Raw genomic sequence first — 20,392 nt, forward strand, 5'->3', positions numbered from 1 at the left:
GCCCGAGGGTGAAGACCGAAACAAATGCTATTGCCCGAGGCGAAGCCGAGGGCAATAGCACTTGTGGAGGTCTTCACCCGAGGGTGACAGTGACGTTACAGAGGGCAATATTTTTGCTATTGCCCGCTCCCCCATGCAGTATTCGTTTTATTACATGGCCAACTCTCGGAATCTTTACTTAGTACTCATTCATCCCGTAATAAAAAATATCCAAACACAAATATCATGGTACAATTGAATGTATTGGATATACAATCATAGCCACGTCACATGTCTACGGCACACACTTTGTTGCTTTACATGTTAAAGTTGAAGATGCGCCGAGTGGGAAGTTCCCTTCATCGCTGATATCCTTTCCCATCGACGTCAACAGGTACTGGTTCACGCCGTACTTGAGAGTGTGGAGACTCTTCGATTTGTAGCGTTCACCGTCCTTGCGTTTTACAGTAATGAATAACTCCTTCACAGCGTTGTCCAGGACATCGTTGCTGTGCATGCAGCTTTCAACAGATATGCCTTTTACTTGCAAGAACTCAATGAAGACGTCTTCTGCTGATTTAATCACCTTTTTAGTGCCCTGAGCCCTGCGCGATGAAAATAGCTCATCCAATTCATGCGGCTCTAACAAATTAAATCGAGGTATTTGAACGGACATGTTCAAATGACGGCCCAGTTCTTGATGACTTGACTAGCCAATCACGAAATCAAACTGAACAGTCTGAGAAAACGACGATAAAATTACGACATTTGAATTTTTGTTCAAACACCACTGCGCGAGCAACTTACTATTGACCGTTGACATGGCAACCGCTTCTCACCTTCAGAAAGGTCAGTAACCTGACACTGAAAGGTCAGTAACCTGATGCCGGGCAATAGTAAAAAATATCTCATGCCAAATTAACACAGGAGCCATGTAATAAAATCCTTTTTGAAAGGATTGCATTCCCAATCCACATTCCTAGTGCCGAAGTGGATTGCATTCCTACCCGCAATCCCCTTTTTTCACTTGGATTGTGATCAAATCCGCAATCCTTTTTTGCAATCCTGTTGTATTATTATGTGCACTAGTGAATCTGGGGGAGGGAGGGGGGCATAGGGCCGTGCCTCCATCCCCAAATCACCCATTTCTAGTACCTAGTCTTGCGAGTAATTCCTATCTAAGGCACAGGTATTGTATGGGAAATATTTTTTGCCTCAAACACCCCCACATTTAAACCTCTACCCAACCAATGTTTTATATTTTTAAAACTCACCCTCAAATACGTAATTTTGCCCTTCCTATGTAGTTCATCAGCGTATATTATTTTGAGCGTTTAAATTAAAAGCGTTTAAATTATTTCAAGTTTCGATGTAAAGCCCTTGATAGCAAAGTACATTAAGCCAATGAAGCCGATCTCATAATTTTCAATCGCAACAAACCATTTCAAAGCACTAATCAAACACAATCCGGATTGGATTGCAAAAATTGGAAGTATGATGCAGTCCAATCCGCAATCAAATCCTGTTTTTTGGAATGGATTTCAAATCCAGGTGCAATCCACCAAAAAGGAATGCAATCAGGATTTTGCAATCCTGCAATCACAATCCTACCGATGCCTGCATTTTAGCAATGGTCATTGATTGGACAAGGCTTTGATCGTTTTCAATCCCAGATATAGAGATGGGTATTCTGCGAACTGATGGTACCGGTTTCATAATGCGAGTTCAATCAATGTCCGACGTCCGTCTAAAGACTGAAGTCCGTTCGTAGGTACGGCTCTAGCGAGATTAAGCGGTAGGTTTTGCACTTTTACATTTCCGGTTATATCTCAGAGACTAATCAATCTACGATGAAGCCATTTTACACGATCATGGCCGGCTTGTTACCCAACAAGTCGATCGCATCTTTAACACTCAAACGCTTAAGACGACGAAGATATAGCCTGAAGTACACTAAATTTTGTAGGTGCAAAACCTACCGCTAAAACCCGCGAGACCTGTACATACTTGGCATGTTTAGCTTCAGTTTGGTATTCAAAGCATCTATTGGTTGGGGATTCGCACTGCATTTGTATATTCACATGACATGAGAAAATCGATCCAAGAGGTGCAAGATGAGGTCGTACCAGGTCAAAGGAATAATTGTTTACTTGCGTCCATGAAGGAATCATTGCCGCGCGTCCTGCATATTGTGAATAGCTATTGAGCGGTCATCGATCTCACACCTAATATCTTTAGTTTGTCTCAATTAAGCGATTGCTCGCCATTTGCTCCCCATATCGATAATACGACTCCTCATGTGGTGAAATGATGAACGATGCGGCTGTTTGAATTGGTACTCCGTCCCCACCTTACGACTATTTGATCGTACTGTATGGCCGCAAATGGCTGGCAATCCACATTTCTGATATGCAGTTTTCCGGAATGGCGCCAGTGGTGGTCCCCCGAGCCGGGAGGGGGGGGGGGGGTGAGGGGGTATGCCGTATGGCTCGGCTGTGTCACCGGGTGGTCATATGACCTCTGCCCTCGTTGGGCTGCTACTCCGCCCTGCCGGCGTTTGAGGAGCAATAAACAAGCCCCCCGACTGCTGCCGGGCGGGGCGGGGGAGGGGGTACGACACGAGTACGACCGACGATTGTGCGAATTGAACAAGTTCTTCAAGCTACGAGCTCCCATTTCATGTGCGCTGAAACACTTATGAAACACTTAAGTAGGTGATATAACTGTGTGATACGAAATGTATTACTGGGTTATATAACGGCTAAGAACTCTTATGACTGCTGGCACGAAAGAACGGGTTGCTGATCAGTAAACATTTTGCAACGATCGTCAGATCATCTGCGTGAGGCTGTTGCTATGACTGGGAAGTCTAGGGTTGAACTATCTGATTCTGAACTCAGTGACCTTTACTACTTTGACTTGAATAAAATATTGTTGGTTTGGTGTTGCGAATCGCCAATCGGACCTTTTCATCAGGTTTTGTTGAACATGAAACTGTAGTGAGAAAGTTCGACAAATAATATGCATCACTTCACTTAGCATATTTAAATCGCTGAAAGTATCTTTTACTTCGCTCAATTTTCTGCAGCTGAATTACTGGGAAAGAAACACGTTTTTCTCCATAAGGTATGGCAAGTGACGCAATTAACATACCTCCATTCAGCAGCAGCCAAGCGTTGCACTATAAATCCGGTCCTGACGGTAATGTTCCAAGGCCGTCTGGCTATGGCGTCCTTCCAAGGCGCGTCAGATGAGGCGGGGGTTAGTCAAGGTCGGGGCGGGGGGGGGGGGGCATGACCGACGCGACCGACCGACTGATCTCTAACGGGCGCAGTTACCGTGCTACTGCCGCGTCAGTCGCTGTGCTATACATTTACTGCGAGATCTCAGTGCCACGTGGGCTGCTGCTTTACTGCGAGAGTTCCGAATAGATCAGACTGTGGCGGTGGACAGTGGACTGCGTGGAACCGAGGAGCAGCTGAAGCTGGGAGTCGGAGTCGCAGAGAGTCGGATTTACCACAGCCGGATCAAGGATCAAGTCGGACCTGTCATCGTTGAGAAGTCAAGTAATCATATTTCGAAGTTGTGCTTTGTTTATGGACGGACCGGACAGTTACAGTGATTGAAAATTTCACCTCAGATGTTTTAGTGCTCACTGGTGGACAAAACAAGACGCCGAGAAAAGAGTTAAAGCTCTGTCGACGTTATCAAATTTTACCGTCGGACCAGAGATGTCACATTAGAGCCACACCCAGCAGCCAGCAGTGCGGGCGTGTTTCATCAGCTGGCTGGGGGTCAGCCAATCGCGCCATTTGTAACTTGTAAGTCATCACAGGAATCGATAAGCAGACTTGAGTCGCTGTGGTGATCCATACACGGTCGGCCAGTGCAGTGGTGGTCAAAGTCATTGTGGTGGTGTGCTGTTGGAAGTTGAAACGTCGCGTCGCTGGTAGTCAGCTTGTGCTTCATTTCAATTTCGCCTAAACCCAGCGGCGTCAACCAGCAGCGTTTTCCTCCGATATGGCGGAAAGTGCCGCACCTGTTACAAACAAAGACGCACCTGTCACAGATGGCATGGCTGCGTTCAGCGGCGCACCGTCCTCTGAGAGCGTCTCCACCCCTGTCACTGTCGACATTGCTGCTTCCGAGACAAGCAATGGACACGGGACCAGCAATGGGCACGGCGCCTCTGGGACCTCATCCACCACTCATCAGTCAGAAAACTCCCTCTCCGACGAGCCGCCCATCGCCATCCGTCCGCTGGCCGTCTCCGACTGTGAGCAGCTGGTGGACCTGCTGTACGCCATCAACCAGCTGGAGGGCAGGGACATGACGCTGCCGCAGCTGAGCGCCGCCGACCTGACACGCGAGGCGTTCGGCTCTCATCCGCCGTCGTTCCGCTGTGTGGTCGCCGAGCGCGCCGGCCGGCTGGTAGGCCACGCCATATTCACCGTGTCCTGGGCCGGCTACGACGGTATCGGTAAATGTCTCTACATGACCGACCTGTACGTGAACCCGGCGCTGCGCCGGCGTGGCGTCGGCCGCCGCCTGCTGCAGGCCGTCGCCGCCGCCGGCGTCCGTCTCGGCGCGCCGCACATCGACTTCAACGTGTACGCCTGGAACGAGCCGGCCGTGCGGTTCTACGCGGGATTCGCATGTCGCTCGGCCACCGCCGAGAGCCGCATGGAGTGCTACTACTGCGAGCAGCCGGCCGTCCGCCGGCTGGCCGAGGCGTACCACGCTGAGGAGCGCTCCGCAGACGCGCCGGTCAAGTAGACGCCGGCCCCCGGCCCCGCTGGCGCTGAATTGTCTCAGTGTCACTGTGTGGCCGCTTTCGCCTCCCTGTGATTGATGTAGACAGCTCTAGTAAAAATAAACGGCGCACTGGCATGGGTTCCCAATGACCTCTGTCGCAATCAATCCACTCCACAGGATTGCGACTTGCCCCGGCTGATATCCTATTGCAGCGACCTCTATATCGGAGCGAGTCGCGACGAGTGGTACTACAGTGACCTCTGTAGCATGGCAAGCTCCGCACTAGGCGACATCGTGAGGTCAGAGACCAGGGGCTCCCTGACGGGCATGAGAGATGATAAGCTGTTGTAGAAACTTTGATAATGTTTTAGATTTGTTGATAAACTTAGCCTTGACGTGTTTGTGGTAGGTGTTTGTGCTTTTGTATGTGTAAAGCGTTTTTCGTCGTCCTTACATGACCAGTCGGCTCAAATTACCTAATTTGTATGCTTATCTCTGTGGATCTGCTTTGGACTGGCGATTTCAGCAATCGTTTGTGTTCCAGTAGTTTAAAAGAATGAGCGGCGTCGGCCTCTGCGCAAGGTTCTGGAACGTGTGTGGGAGCTCTGAGTTCTCAAATAAATTTTCAAAACGTCCTCCGGGCCGGATTTGAACCAGCGACCTATGGATGTCTGACTAATACTGCTACAGTCCACCGCTCTACCAACTGAGCTACCAGAGGAATGAGGTGGGGTGGCACGAATAGTGTGTGTTATCACAGAATACCTAACTGATGTGACTGCAGTAGAGCAGTGTTCGCCACGGGCCGCAAAATCCCAGCCCAGCCCAGCCCAGGCCCATGGGTTCACAGCCCGGCCCAGCCCGAGCCCATTCATGGTAAAAGTGTCAAAGGCCAGCCCGGCCCAGCCCGTCAAAAATGAATGGATTTAAAAACTATTGACTACACATAGGTATCCAAATGTAGCAAAAAAAAAAATCTTTTGCGAGCAGCATGCACAATGGACATTGCATGCGTGCTTTATTAACTCGTTTTTGAGTCTTCCACAGTAATAAGCTATGTATAACCTGACTATGTAACCCCTGACTCCACTTTACATTTTTTGGCCCAGCCCATCCACAGCCCATCGATCCTTCATATTTTAGGGCCCAGCCCAGCCCGTAGCCCAGCCCAGCCCATGGCCCATTGGGCTGGCCCGGCCCATGGCGAACACTGCAGTAGAGGTGGCTGAGGTGGCAAAATGTGGACCCGAGAACCCGGCTCATGGAAATATTCTGACCAGGGGTGAAGATCTGTCAAAATTTCAGGGGGGGGGGGGGGGTCCAGGCCGGGCAGATGGAGGCGGGCTGGATGCAGTACCATTGACTTACATAGCAGTAATTCGTTTTCAGGGGGGGGGGGGGGGTCCTGACCCCCCCCCCAACCCCCCGAGATCTCCACCTCTGATTATGACGGGTCCAACCGGGTCCTACCATAAACCATACATCTTGCACACTACACATGATTACAAAATGTAAAGTGAATGGAAAGAAAACATTTGCTCGTTTAGGTACCTATGTTTCTTTGCACGCCACACTGTAGCTAGCTTATGAGTTATGGGTATTCCCACGGTGATTGTAAATAAGTATTCCCAGTGGGATATAGCCGTGTTTTACATGATGCAACTAATGATACCTACAAATAATTTGCATTATTTGACTTTTGGGAACGGGTCCAACTGGCTCCGATTCCAACTTAGACCGGGTCCGACTGGTTCCAGAAATGTCCAGTCGGGTCTGGTTCGAGTCTGGTTCCCAAAATTTTCACCTTTGCCACCTCTAGCTAGACTGCAGCTCTCCGCAGAGCCAAGATTCTTCAAGATACACAGCTGGGCTCTCGGCTTCTGTGTTCTTTATGGACAAATCAAGAAAGCAACCATACCTACGCGATAACAAAACCTATGTAGTTATAAGTAGTAGGTCACTAGCTAGGTAGGTAAAAGTGAGCCAACATTTTAATTGGTACTTGGTAGGTAGGTTAACATTGAACACGTATCGGATAACAAAACAGCGCAATCGTATAGGCATATCTTCCGCTCAATGCCGCTCTGGGCTGCAGGCGGCGAGTCGATCCCGGCTCATCAGTCCCGGTGAGACCCGGCGCCTGCTGTCCCTACGGCCTAACCCCGGAGGCCGGACTGCAGTGCTGTGGTCGGTTCCGGCGCCTGCTGCCCCTCAGTGCTTCCAGTGCCGTCGAGTGTTGAAGGGTCGGTCCCGGCTCCAGCTGTCCCTACCTCCGGCTCGCGGTGCTGTTGGCGGCGGCGGAGGCCGTGGGGTTCTCGGCCGACTGGAACTGCGCCACCACGATGATGTAGGTGAGCACGGTAGAGACGAGGCTGAGCAGGGTGGAGCGGCGCAGTCGGAACAGGCCCAGTTCGCCGACCGTCTCCAGCTGGCGGCCGGCCTCCTCGCGCTGCAGACCGGCCTCGGCGGCCAGCGCCGGGTGGCGGCGCTCCAGACTGAGCAGCAGCGCCCAGCGCCGGCCGGCGGCCGACACCAGCTGCTGGCTGGCCTCGCACGGACCCGCCAGAGTCGTCACGTTGGTGAACAGCATCAACACGCAGTTGATGACACCGTTGTAGTGCCGCATCTCGGGGCTGACGTAGCGCAGCAGCATCAGCATCACGGTGATGTGGGAGAGCACGGCGTACGTGGTGGCTAGCAGCAGCTCGGGAGCCATGTCCTCAGTCAGCTGCTGGAGGCACTCGGAGAGCCGCGTCTGCAGCTGGCCCAGCCGCTCCAGGTGCCGAAGGTCGGCCTCTCGGCCTGAGAGCAGGGCGGAGAGGGACTCCTCGATCTTCTGCAGGCCGGCGGCGATCTTCTGACAGGCGAACACAAACTTCAGCGGTACCAGGATGAAGGCCAGGAGCGTCAGGGTGATGATCGACATCATCGCCACCATCAGCATGCAGCCGAAGTTCAGTGTATGACACGGCCACGGAAGGGTCAGGATGCCGATGATGATGGTGGCTGCCGTGTAGACAATGGCCACGAACCAGGCTCCCCAGGCGGGTAGGTCGGGTCCTGCGCGGCCGCCGCTCGGCAGCAGCCGCTCGGTGTCGGTGAGTACCCCTGTCAGGCGGGCGATCAGCCGGCCGTACCGGGCGCGGCCGCGCACGAACGTGGCCGTCACCGTGGCCCAGGCTAGCACCGGCATTACGCCAAAGAACCCCGAGTCGACGGCGGCCGTCAGAAGACTGCCCGTTTGCTCCCGAACAGCCGCACCATGCTGAATGTGTGTGCGGACGGCCATGAAGGACGCCACACTGAACATGCCGTAGACGAGGGTGGCGTACAGAGCGGGGCACCAGCCGGAGCGGCCCGAGGCGCCGGCGGCCCGCAGCAGTGCCAGGAAGACCCGCGCCGGGCCGGACCACGGTCCTCCGGCACCAGCCCGCTGCTGCGGCGGCATCAGCTCATCGGGCGGGCCACCGGAGATGACGGTGCGGTGCACCACAACACCACCGCTCGCCGAGACAACCATGGTGGTGGCGGAGAGTGGCAGGGACGTCAGGCTGTCTGGGACTCCCGGGGAGGGGACGGAGGACTGGTTCGGACGGCCCGCCCGCACTGAGGACTCTGGGACGGCGGGCGGCCAGTGGTCGGTATTGAGCACACAAACACCATCGGTACTGTCTGGTGTTGACTCGACAGGCCGCTAGCATATGCACCGACTGTCAACAGACCTTGGGCGATCTTCATGCACCATCCCATGTCTACAAGAGAGACCCCATTGCCACTGTCTTTCCGTCGATATTGCCGGTCTTTCTGTCGATATGTTCCGCCCGCAACAATAACTTGTTTGAATGCCCTCACGGTTCTTCGTGTTTGCGGACTGTGACCTTTTGTAGGTGCAGCGTCGCTACTCGCGCCTATGATGAACGACGAGTCGCTGCTTTTGTCGATCAACGGGAGACCGGCGTCGGGTGTTGTTTGAACACATGGGGTGGTCAGCAGCCCAATACGCGAATGTCGTCGCCATGCTGTGTTGACTTCCAAGTCTGTTTGGTGAAGCTTTCCACGGGTGCTAATGGGCTGGTAACGTGTCGATCGAGCGATTCTGCCGTACTATGGCTTTTTGATGTGATGGTTCTGCCTTCCGATGGACTACATACACTGAATTAAGTGACGATAGGTCGTTTGGAATAACGTTTTCGGCGCTTTTTCGCCTTTGATCTAATTTTGTCTAGTTGAGGCATGAAGAGACGGATGAAATCCATGATTTGGCTTTACAAGTATCTGCATTGGTTACATGATTATTGATTAGGTAGTAGGGGTTGAAAGTTGAAACCAAACCACAGGTATCGGCAGTTCTAGCAAATTAGGCATTATAACTTGACCGAGAACTGACTTACGAGACCTTATTGAGACGCGGCCGGTTTCCAGGCAAACGAACTTACGAATGCGCCCCGGACTGGGCCGTGGTAGAGGCTGACATGTTTAGAGGCCCCCCTCCCACGATCGGCGAGCTCATGAGAAATATACAAGACAAATATGATTGTTTTAACTTAATTTGTTAAAACAATCAAGCAGGACACGGCATATCCTGAGCATTGGTGACCGTTCTGATAGTATACCCCTCCCTCATTGAGATGTGATTGGTGCCCAGCGCAGTGCCTGATTGTTTATTCCTCTCTGTCCGACAGGGGTCTGTCCAAGGTGTCCGATGCAGAGGTCATGGAGCTGTACGGCTCGACGGTGCTTCCCATCAACTACATCGAGCCGCCGCCGGGCAGACCGGTGAGTGACCCTGACCTGACCTGACCGGGTCGGGTCGACCTGTGAGTGACCTGACCTGACCTGACCGGGTCGGGTCGACCTGTGAGTGACCTGACCGGGCCGACTAGTGAGTCACCTGGCCGTGTCGACCGGTCGACTAATCGGGCCGACAGCTGAATGACCTGACCGGGTCTACCAGAGTGACCTGGCCGGGTCGACCGGCGATCGACCTGTGAGTGACCTGACCTGAATGGGTCGGGGCGACCTGTGAGTGACCTTACCTAACCTGACCTGGCCGGGTCGGATCGACCTGTGAGTGACCTGACTGGTGACCTATGAGTCACCTGGCCGTGTCGACCGGTCGACTGATCGGGCTGACAGCTGAATGACCTGACCGGGTCGACTGCTGAGTGACCTGGCTGGGTACACGGGCACGGTCACAGTATATGGATTCTGACTAAATAGCTATACGATGGACGCCGTGGATTGATGGATGTAGTGGAAGATGAAGGTTGGCGCGATTTTCGGTAGTGAGAAGTCTTTAAAATTGTTTGGTTTGGTAATCATTCGTGAAGTCACTTACAATTTACATATATGACTTCCCTGCTGCTATTCTGCCTCTTAGAGCCCTTATTAGATGCGTAAGGTTTTAGCTTTCCTTAACTAGCAAGCAGTCATCGGTGTCAACACTCTTTACCCTCTGCTCTATCCTTATCGACCAACTATTTCTAGTTTCTTTCCATCCCGTCTTCTCTCCATCCTCTCGCCGTCGCTGTACTCCCCTCGTCTCGTCGGCGCCCCTCCCTGGACGGACCTCTCATGTCCCTCCGCCGGTCCGGGGCGCCATTTTACTCCCACCGTCGAACGTGATTGGTCCATGGGCCTTTGCACCGCCCCCTCCCCTGTTATCGCTCCGTCACCACTCTCCCTCCCCTCCTTTCTCCTCTTCCCTCCCTCTTCTCCTCTCGCTCCTGTCGGCAGTCAAGAGATACGAAGTCTCACGTACTGCACTGGGGCCGCCTGTGACCTGCTGTGTAGTTTGCCGATGTATCCCGCTTCAACTGGATAATGACGAGGAACTAACGTTAATTTCCGATCACATTAGCCTCCCCTCAGAAAGTGGAGGGGGTGAATTTATTTGACTGATCTTGATCTTTGCCTTCCTTCATTCCACCTTGCGGCTTGCCATAAGCAGGATCGACAAGACATGGTGAGTTATCTCAGTGCACTGCTAGACGTAACGCGACCGCATGCTGAATTGGGTGGCAAGGACAATGTGTGGCCACGGGTGGTCGAGTGCGGTTCTACCGGGTGGGCGGCCACTGCGCGAGGACCGCCCACCCCGTCCCCCGCAGGGGACCGCCGACTGGTCGGCCGGTCGGCGGGATGGGTGGGCCAGGGACTAGGGGAGGGACAGAGAGTGTCAGCGGTGGGGGTGGTCGGCCGGGCTAATCTGTCACCGGGGGGGGGGGGGGGGCTGCTCGCTGCGGCGACGGTGGTCACCGACGCTAATTTAAAGGCGGGCGATCTTCCCTGATAACCGCCCCACTCACTCCCTACTGTCATTGCCCTTACTTCGTCCCATGACTAACCCTGTAACTAATCCCGTTGTCGCCCTGTAACGGCCGTCCGTAGTCGTACCCTACATACTCTGTCCTTCGTTCACCGCTCTACTACCGCCCTCTTACCGCCCTTACCGCCCCGTTACCGCCTTATACTGCCCCGATACTGACCTCTTACCGCCCCCTTACCGCCCAGTTACCGCCCCCTTACCGCCCAGTTACCGCCCTCCTACCGCCCAGTTACCGCCTCGATACCGTCCCGATGACCTCAGCTCGGGAGACCTTCTGATGGTTCTGATGGTGTGCGGTGTGGCTGGCCGGCCAGCCCGGTGCGGTATCCCTCCGCGGTTGTCACAGTCGTTCGACAGAGTTTTTAGACCTTAACCCGGCAGGCGGTGGGCCTACCAGCCACCTTCCGCGCGGTGGGGGGGGGGGGGGCATTTTTTTGCCCCCCCCCGTATCTCCGAAACTACTGGACAGATCCGGAAAATTCAAACGGCGTTCGATAGCCCTGTCAAATTTGTGGAGGGAAACCAAATTTCATTGACCTCGGGGTCACCGATGACGTCACAGGTCAGGTCAAAGATCAAATGTTTCACCGTTCACGGGGCTTCTAGGGAAAGCGCTATAACACCGAGTAAAACGCATTTTGTCGAAAATCAGCGATAAGGCGTCAGTTGTCTAGTACATATGTTGCTATTAGAGGTCACTGGTCATACCAGGTCAGGTCACAGGACAGGTCACCAAAGGTCACCAAGGGTCACCACATGAGCCCAACTTTACTAAGGTTATGCGATGCATGTTTTATGGCCAGTTTTTCATTTCCAACTCAATGGTGTTGGTTATAAGACCATCAGGTACGGTTTAGGTCACTTTCTGGTGGAGGTCAGGTCAAGGTCAGGTCAAAAAAGGTCAAATTTCAAAGTTGATATTTTTGCATAAAATGGGTATCGATTCGATGCAGCTCGTCACGGGGAGTCTAATGGTGGTCTTTTTTTTGCGCTACAAGGTCTAGAATTGCTAAAAATTGAGTTTGAAAATTTGACGTCATCAATTTTGAACGGTTTTTTTCGCTATAACTTGGCCAAAAAAAGAGGTATCGATCTCAAATTTGGTATGTAGATAGAAGGCGGTAGGGACTATCACATATATTCCGTTTTTTTCGAAATTCAAAAAACTTTTTGGATTTTTTTGGCTATTATATTCAAAAAATCTATTTTTTTATTTTTGGGGGTCAAAATCCAAAAATTCGAAAAACCGAAATAGCAGTTTTGTAGCCCTTTTGATTCCACACATTTTATGTCTGAAACATTTTTCTGTATCTCTAAAGCTGTAGGTCTGACAGCTCTTCCCGCGAAACCTTTTTTTGGGTCGAAAATGGCAAAAATGACGTCACTCTCACGTCATTAGCGGCCAACCTATCATAGCCTTTGGAAAAATTTTTGGTCACCATGTGCGCTAGCTGCTCCCGGGAGGGTACGGAAAGTTTGGTGACGATCGGCGCAGCGGTTCTCGAGATATATTGAAAAAACTAAAGGGGGGGGCAAAAAAATGCCCCCCCACCGCCTGGAAGGTTAAATTTGCTGACGTGCCACTGTGAAAAACCATATGTGGCGATGTGGATCTTTCGCCAAATAAATCTGAACCTGAATCTGAGTCAGAGGGTAAACTGGCTGAGAGATGCCGTATTAAAGTTGGGGTGATATGTTTGGACATTTGTACAATTTTCGACTGAGTCCGAACCTGAAGCGGACAGCGAAATTTACCATTGCTTCACTGGCACTAGGCGTCACAGACAAATTGCTGGTGATGTAGCAGAATCGATGGAGTGGTTCAAGGTACTAGGCGCTTGAGGTCTTTGGCGGAATTCAAACTGGAGGATATGTACAGGGTGTAACGAAATTATCCGGACATCTTTCTTCGCGCTGTAATTAAGAAGCAAAACAATCTGATATTTTCTCTTTTGAATTATTACATATATAGCCACCTTTCATAAGAGCGCAGGTACAAATTTTCGGAGCATTCCAGCCACTGGGTTTTCCAGCACAGTGGGTTTCATGTAGAGCAGCGCCTTACTAACCTGTGCCCACAGTTGGGCGGCGCTGGTGGTGGGTGTCCCCTCATTCATCTCCTGCTGGACAATAGTCCATAAGATATCGATGGAATTGGGATGGGAACTTTTTCCAAGCCATAGCCCGTTAGCCCAGATGAACAATAGGTCCTCTCGGCATCACTTCTCATTCTGCTAGGGACTTGAAGGTGGTGCGCCGCCCCGCATGAAGACTGCGCGGCTTGAATCAGGCATCAGCACGCGTTCAGAAACCGAGCCCTCCTGTGCCGTCTGGCTGAGTGGCTCCAACCAATCGCTAGCCAGGATGTTGCGCCGGTAATACTCATTACTGATAGTGGTTTTCTGTGGCGTCATGAACAACTTGAATATTGCACAGCAGCTGAACATGCTCCAGGTCTGGATTTTGGCCGGATGTTTGACGCCGGCGACGGCCGGCATGTTCGAGCTGCTGGCAGCCCACACATGGCCGATTTGACGGTTCAACGGACATCGCAGCTCGAACAGCGTCCCATCCGACCAGGCCACCTCATTCATGTCTTCCTTCGACCAATGGACACGCCATGGCCTGAGGCCAAAGGTGGTGGACTGGTTGTTTTCCCGTCAATTTCATTGTCTTTTTCAGTTTGAAGGGCAGTAAAACCAAGCTAAAGGGCGGGTGACGGTGAATCATGATATGGGACCTCTTATTATCTGCCTTGGTAAGAATTCGAGTCAGTTTGCGAATTAATTGGTGCCGTTTCCTTGTCGCTATCCTGACAACTCTCCTCACCACTTGGCAAAGGGCGCCTTTTGCGATCGAGGCCGGGCTGAGTCTGCCACCAAGTCCAAGCTTATTACGCCTCAGGCAGATGTGCTACTGGCTGCTGCTGATGTCCAGCTGCTGACAGACCAGCTTCTGGCTCATGCCACCATGCCACGAACACGTAGCCTTACTACGAAACGAGAGACTGTACTCCCTTCTCTCCACTGCCTTAAACGAAAACTATCAAATGAACCCGTCGGCGACTCGACTCTTACTCAGAGCAAGAGTCATTTCGCAAGGTCAGGTCACTGCTGAGTTGAGAGCAGATACCAGAGGTATGCATTCATCCAATTTTCCAGCTTCTAACATTAAAAAAGAAACTGTGCGAGCAGATATGGCGAAAAAATAGATGTCCGGATAATTTCGTTACACCCTGTAGATCAACATTTCCCTTTTCGCGATTGCTATCGCTTTTCGTGCGTCTTGTGAAGCAAATAGCTCAATTCATGCGCGTAGAAATAAAACGGAAAAAGGTCTTTTGATTAATCTGCATTGAGCGATGTTGAATTCTATTCTCATCGGCAAGTCAAAAAGCCCGAGAATTCCCTAGACGATCTGAAATATCTGGCCGACCCCCGCAAGAAACCTAGAGGTATCATCTAGTCAACCGTCCCTGCCCGAAATGTACTCAATGGCGTTCATTCTGAGACCCCTCCCCGACCCCTCTTTGACCCTCTCAGACCTTATTTAACCTCTTTCTGACCCCTCTGCTCTAGCTGACCTCTCACTGACCTCTATATGACCCCATATGCCCTCTGACGACAGGAGGCGCGGATGGTTCAGCTGGCTGACCTGTTCTCGCTGCCCGAGATGTGTCTCATGTGCCAGGTCACCGACCTCTTCATCCAGCAGAACATTGACTTCCAGCCGGCCGTCCTCTTCACTGACGTTAGGGTGAGTGATATCAGATCGTGGCGTCAGCTGGTTAAGAGCCCGTAAAAGTTAAGTGAAGTTGTCATGGAAAAGAAAAGGTGCGGGATAATTCTGCAGGGTAATTCTGATTGTAGTTTTGATTGATCGTTAAATTTTTAACCTTTCGCTTAATTCCTGTATCAGCTCGTTTTTTTATCAAACCTTCTTCGCTTTCGTTCACAACTGTCGTTTGCGTCAGCAAATGTTTTTTGGTACAAAAATAAAGAACAAGAATCGTGTCTGAATTACCCTTTTGAAAAACCCATTCCTGACATACCATCTGACCCCACCACCCACCAACTGACCCGTGCCCCCTCACCTCTGTCCCGTCAGAACGCCATTGGCAGCATCCACCCTCTGATGCACGGGATTGTGGGCCGCGACCCGGCCTACTACATGGAGGAGAGCCCCGACCTGGTGCGCTACCTGGACCGACTGGTGCACCACGGCAGGAGGCTGTTCCTCGTCACCAACAGCCCGTTCGACTTTGTGTAAGTCGCTGGAGGGGGGAAGGGGCCTTCACTGACGGCCTGCTCTCGATGATATTTTGCAACGCTGATTTTTTTTTCGCCGAGCACATCCAGACTAGCCAAATTGATGACGACATTCAAATTCGGCGGAATAATTTCTTGCTGTTTTTGCGTTAATTAATCAATTATGATTAATTTCTTGCAAGAACGCCGCAAAACAATTTGCTTTCTTTTCCTGATTTATCAAGGTGAAGCATAAGGATAGAAGGAAGTCGTTTAAGGTTTTCCTCCTAGACCCGTTCACGGTTCTGGGGCCCATTGTCCCCTCATGAACCGTTATATAGTGATTGGAGATAACGTTTACTATACTGTAGTTTGTATTTGTTTGGCAAAGAATCGAAGCAGTGTGCTGTGTGTTTGATCGATGTGTGTGAATGAATGGGCCATTGATACCTGTGTGCGTGTGCCGGCGCTGCCACCTACCGGCGCACAGTGTAACTACCGGAGCTATTTTCCGTCGCGCCGCCGCCGTGTGACAGGAAATGCCTCGTGTGGCGCGGGCACCTCACTCGTCGCTTCTAATACAGACGGATGGCCGGCCGGCGCATCACCAAAGGCCCTTTATGATGGCCGGCCCGCCTCCGTTCGAACCAGCCGCCACTCGAGGCGCGCCCGCTATGCCCGGCACGCGCGGAATGCATACTCTCTATGCCTATCAAATGGTCACCCCTGCTGGGCAGTCGTGCTTGGTCACCCGCCGCCCTTTGAATAGGCTTCCGGTCCGACTTTTGACGCGCGTGTTTTGTGTGGCGTCCTTTTTCACACGTGGTTTTTGTGTGTGTTTTGTTACAGAAATCGAGGCATGAATTTTCTGGTCGGGGATGATTGGAGGGATCGCTTTGATCTTGTGATTGTCGAGGCAAAGAAACCAAAGTTTTTCACCCAGTGGTCGTCTCCGCTAAGGCGATATGATCTGGAGACAAAGTCGAAGACTTGGAGCCAGGTTACCAAGATTGAAAAGGGAGAAGTTTACTGTGAGGTAGGAACCGCGCCGGTGTGGAGTTTTGTCGTTTAAGGCGCTGATTTTTAGGCTTTATGCTTGTATATACTCATTGCTCATATCACATTCCTCCCAAAGATAATGAATACATTGTATTGTGTCAGCTTTCTGTCGCTACAGTCACTGGTGCTTCTATAACCAAGTTAACTTTTGATCTCTGCTGCCAACGAAACGCACCTCATCTGCCCTCATCTGTATCACCTATGCGTTTAGTGCGTTTTAGTGCGTTTAGTTCGCCTCCCATTCGCAATTCCGTTTCTCTGACCGTTGCTCAGGCGCCGTCTGTTCCTCTATCACCATGGTAACTGGTTGGTAACTGGCGCTGTCTCCCCGTTGCCAGGGTAACGTGCGTCAGCTGCAGCAGCTGACTGGCTGGGCGGGCGGGAACGTGCTGTATTTCGGCGACCACCCCTACACTGATCTGGCCGACGTGCGGCTCCACCACGGATGGAGGACCGGCGCCATTCTCTGGGAACTGGATGTGAGTTTAGGAGGTCGTTATTTTAGCTCCCTGGTGTAGGGAAAGTGTGAAAGCTAGCCCTTGTGCTTCTGCGAACGACACTAGACAGTGTAAGTAATAAGTGTGTTTCAGAAGTAGGCCGTCTATGGTGGAACCGATTAGTGGATTATTGGTGAGGGAATAACTAACTGGCCGTTTTGAGTTGGATATTGTCAGGCAAACGTTTGTCAGTTATTGTCAGAGGTCGGGTCATTTGATTTTAATGGTCCGAAGAATGTGAGGTAAGCTGTTGCAAGGATGACAGCTCCTTTTATTCCAAAGAAAATAACGGTGGACATTTTGCGCTGAATCTGGTTTCCCGGGAGCACATATTCCGCCGTCTGTTCTGTCGTAACTCCACAGTATGTCGGTAACCTGGCTTTTGTCAGTAACCCGCCTTTGAACTCTGTCTCTGCCTCTGTGTGGGTGAGGCTGCTGAATGCTGAGCCGCGGTGCTAAGCTCGGGTGTGGAATGTACTGCAGTGGGCAGAGCGTCTCTGTGGTGTCAGCCCCCCCCCCCCCCTGGGGGTCTGACCCGCACCCACGCCGTGCCGGGGTGCGGGGTGCGGGTGGGTGCGGGACTGCGTGCCGACCCATACAGCGGACGGGCCGAGGATCAAACACACCGCCCGCCCGGCGACACTCGAGAAAGTCGGCTTTGTGCGGCGGGACGGAAATCGGGGCGAGATTGCGACAGGAGTAGCAGAGATGTTGACCGCTGCAAAGATACGTGACTGTCTGAAGTTTACTAAGTTAACCTAGTTAACTTACGACCAAAGTTAACCACTCTCTAATACGTTACCTGTGAAACGTGCTTTTTCTGTCTCATGTGATTTGTCTGTTGTAAATGCTCTGTTCGCCATTAACCCTTTCCACTGTGCGTCTCCGTCAGCACGAGATCAGCATCCTGAACCGTCCGGAGTACAAGGAGAACAGCAACTGGCTGCAACAGCTACAGCAGCTGATTGAGGGCGAACAGAACGAGCTGCGCCGACCCGAGAACAGGGTCGTGCTGGAGCGGTGGGAGGCCGAGCGCGATCAACTTAGGTGAGAGACGGGCGGGGCAGGGCCGAGAGACGGGCAGGAGGGGATCGGGAGGGGAGGGATGTCGACAGGTGGGAGTGGGACTGAGTACTGGTAAGGCTGAGAGGTGGCTGGGAGGGCTCACTCGTATCGTGGGGGGGGGGGTTCCTAATCAGGGTGGGAGCTTATCAGAACGGCTTGACAGTAATCGTGAAGAGTTGACCAGCAGTAATGATACTACTACATACGTGAACTACGAGTTTGCAGTGTTTTATCGAGGGACGTTTTCTAACCGTGAAGAATTACGTCTAATCGTGACGACCCATCTCGAGCTTGAGCGCGATCGGTAGACTCTAATCGCAGGGCTGTGGGTGGGTGGAAGCGGGCGCCTGATACTCAAGACAGAGGGCAGCACTGGTAGTGGGAGGATAGTGCGTGAGAGCTGGGATTGGGAGCTCGATGCACCGGAAATGCCTCCTGTCGGCGATATTTGTGTCCATGGCCATTTGATGTTCATTATGTCTTGATAGTGAAGCTAGTTGGTCGTCGAGGTCAGGGCTGTGGTCGGTTGGTTGGTATTGAATCGGTAATCGGTATGGTGCTGAAAGACTAAGGAACTCAGACGTGCACTTTGAAAAATGTATGGCTTACTGCTTTTTGATGGGGTGAGTCAAAACTGATCAGGTGTGCGTAAAGATTAGTTACGGAGCGAGCGAAGCGAGCGGAGTCTTTCCTTAGATTAACGGAAATTTCCGAGTATGAGCGGCCGGCCGTGCGGACGCTTTTGCGAGGCTTATATCTCAGCAACCACTTGACCGATTTACATGCGATAATTTTTGTAGGGTAGCTTCATTCCTTCTACCAAGTATTGGACTATTCCCGATGCATGTGGGTGACCCCTTATGCACGTGCCACGTGCAAAACGAAGAGGTGTCAGTTTTGTAATAGTTGCAATATCTCGGTAACTACTTGGCCGATTGCGCTGAAAGTTGGCATGAAGGTAGGCACCCACTAGGCAATGCATACCCATGTGCCAGAGTTGGGGGTGCTGCTGCACGTGCGCACGTGCAGGGGTCGTTTCCAGATCTCGAGAACGGCTGGACCGATTGCGCTCAAATTTGGTACGCGGTTAGGGACCGGTTAGTAGGGTGCCGAGCAAAAGCCAGTTGGGACCCATTTTGCATGTGCGCACGTGCAGGCTGCCGCTTCCAGATCTCGAGAACGGCTGGGCTGATTGTGCTCAAATTTGGCACACCGCTAGAGACCGGTTAGTAGGGTGCCGTGCATAAGTCAGTTGGAGGTACCCCCTCGAAATTTCGCACGTGCAAGGCCCACCCTCTCGCTCGCTCCGTTAGTCGCCCCAAAAGGCGTTATACTGGTAGCATTGATTTGGCTGAGGAACAATGCAAGATTAGCATCATTTTGCTGCCAGTTTATTCCTTGCGTTCGATGTTATGTTTTTTTATCTATAATTTCCCTTGTTTCGTCAATGAGACTACGTTTACCCTCAAAAACAACCTCCACTAACTCACCGACGCTCTCCCCCTCAGACTGTACACCAAGACCATCTTCAACCACCAGTTCGGCAGCCTGTTCCGTACGCACCACAACCCCAGCTACTTCTCCCGGCGGCTCTTCCACTTCTGCGACCTGTACACGTCGAGCATCTCCAACCTGCTCGACCTCCACCCCTCGCATGTGTTCTTCCCGCGGCGCGGCGCTCTGCCCCACGAGTACCGCTCCATGTTCGTCTAGACGCCGCTGACGTCATCAGCAGCCTCCGGTGACGTCACTGGTGGCCGTTGCGTGAGAACGACGCTCGGGAGAGGCATGAGGAGGGTGTTGAAAACTACGTCACGAAAGAACTAACGGGTGGTCAGTATGAAACTGGACAAAATTTGATTAAGCATAGCATCTCCAATTATGGACAGATTTTAATTATTTTTGGCTGGTGAATACTTCCAGTTATTCTATATTACCAGCTCAGATTTCAACTTTCTGCTATTAACTAGTAAAAAACATTGCGCCGGTAAGTCAGCAAGCGTTCCGGGACCTGTTCGCGCAACTTTGTGAAAATAACACAAATTACAAAAGTGCTATCATTATGCGTCACATTACGCCATAGGGTGTAACCAGATCTTAAGAATATGTGATCATCGATAAATTCTGAGGACTTGCAGATGTTTTGCATGGTGGGAACGGCAAGATCACCAAGAAAAGGCGCATTCAGCACCGGAAGAAACAAACAGGTGCCGTCACCGAACAGTTGGGGCTCTCCTTGTGATCTCTGGGAAGAAATTTTGGAATCTTCAAAACATATGACCAATTAATGTGTCAACAAGCAGGAATCAGGTACAAAAATAGTATAAAGGTGACGGAGGCACAATTTCGTACACAGAAAATCCGCCTGCGCCGTCTGTCACAGGGTCCAATGCAGGGTAGCAAAAACATGGAGGTGCATATGGACGATGAATCTTATTTCACCTGCAGTGGCGGCCAAATGC

At 51.8% G+C, this 20,392-nt stretch overlaps 2 protein-coding genes across 2 annotated transcripts in view; both read left to right on the forward strand.

The window, feature by feature from the left end:
- The window catches only part of LOC122366987 (5'-nucleotidase domain-containing protein 3-like), a 31,197-nt gene extending 11,262 nt beyond the window's left edge, over positions 1-19,935 (forward strand). The window contains exons 4-10 of the mRNA XM_043339721.1: positions 9,417-9,510; positions 14,690-14,818; positions 15,170-15,327; positions 16,159-16,345; positions 16,707-16,847; positions 17,758-17,912; positions 19,439-19,935. Of these exons, the coding sequence (XP_043195656.1) occupies positions 9,417-9,510; positions 14,690-14,818; positions 15,170-15,327; positions 16,159-16,345; positions 16,707-16,847; positions 17,758-17,912; positions 19,439-19,643 (1,069 nt within the window). The 3' untranslated portion in view covers positions 19,644-19,935. The remainder of the gene's footprint in view (positions 1-9,416; positions 9,511-14,689; positions 14,819-15,169; positions 15,328-16,158; positions 16,346-16,706; positions 16,848-17,757; positions 17,913-19,438) is intronic.
- On the forward strand, positions 3,370-4,832 carry LOC122366988 (diamine acetyltransferase 1-like). The gene has a single exon (XM_043339722.1). It carries the CDS (start codon positions 4,000-4,002, stop codon positions 4,753-4,755), a length of 756 nt encoding a protein of 251 aa, XP_043195657.1. The 5' UTR covers positions 3,370-3,999; the 3' UTR covers positions 4,756-4,832.
- Positions 19,936-20,392: the final 457 nt, after the last annotated feature.

Source organism: Amphibalanus amphitrite, unplaced genomic scaffold (assembly GCF_019059575.1).
Source record: "Amphibalanus amphitrite isolate SeventyFive unplaced genomic scaffold, NRLGWU_Aamphi_draft 000843F_arrow, whole genome shotgun sequence".
Classification (NCBI taxonomy): Eukaryota; Metazoa; Arthropoda; class Thecostraca; order Balanomorpha; family Balanidae; genus Amphibalanus; species Amphibalanus amphitrite.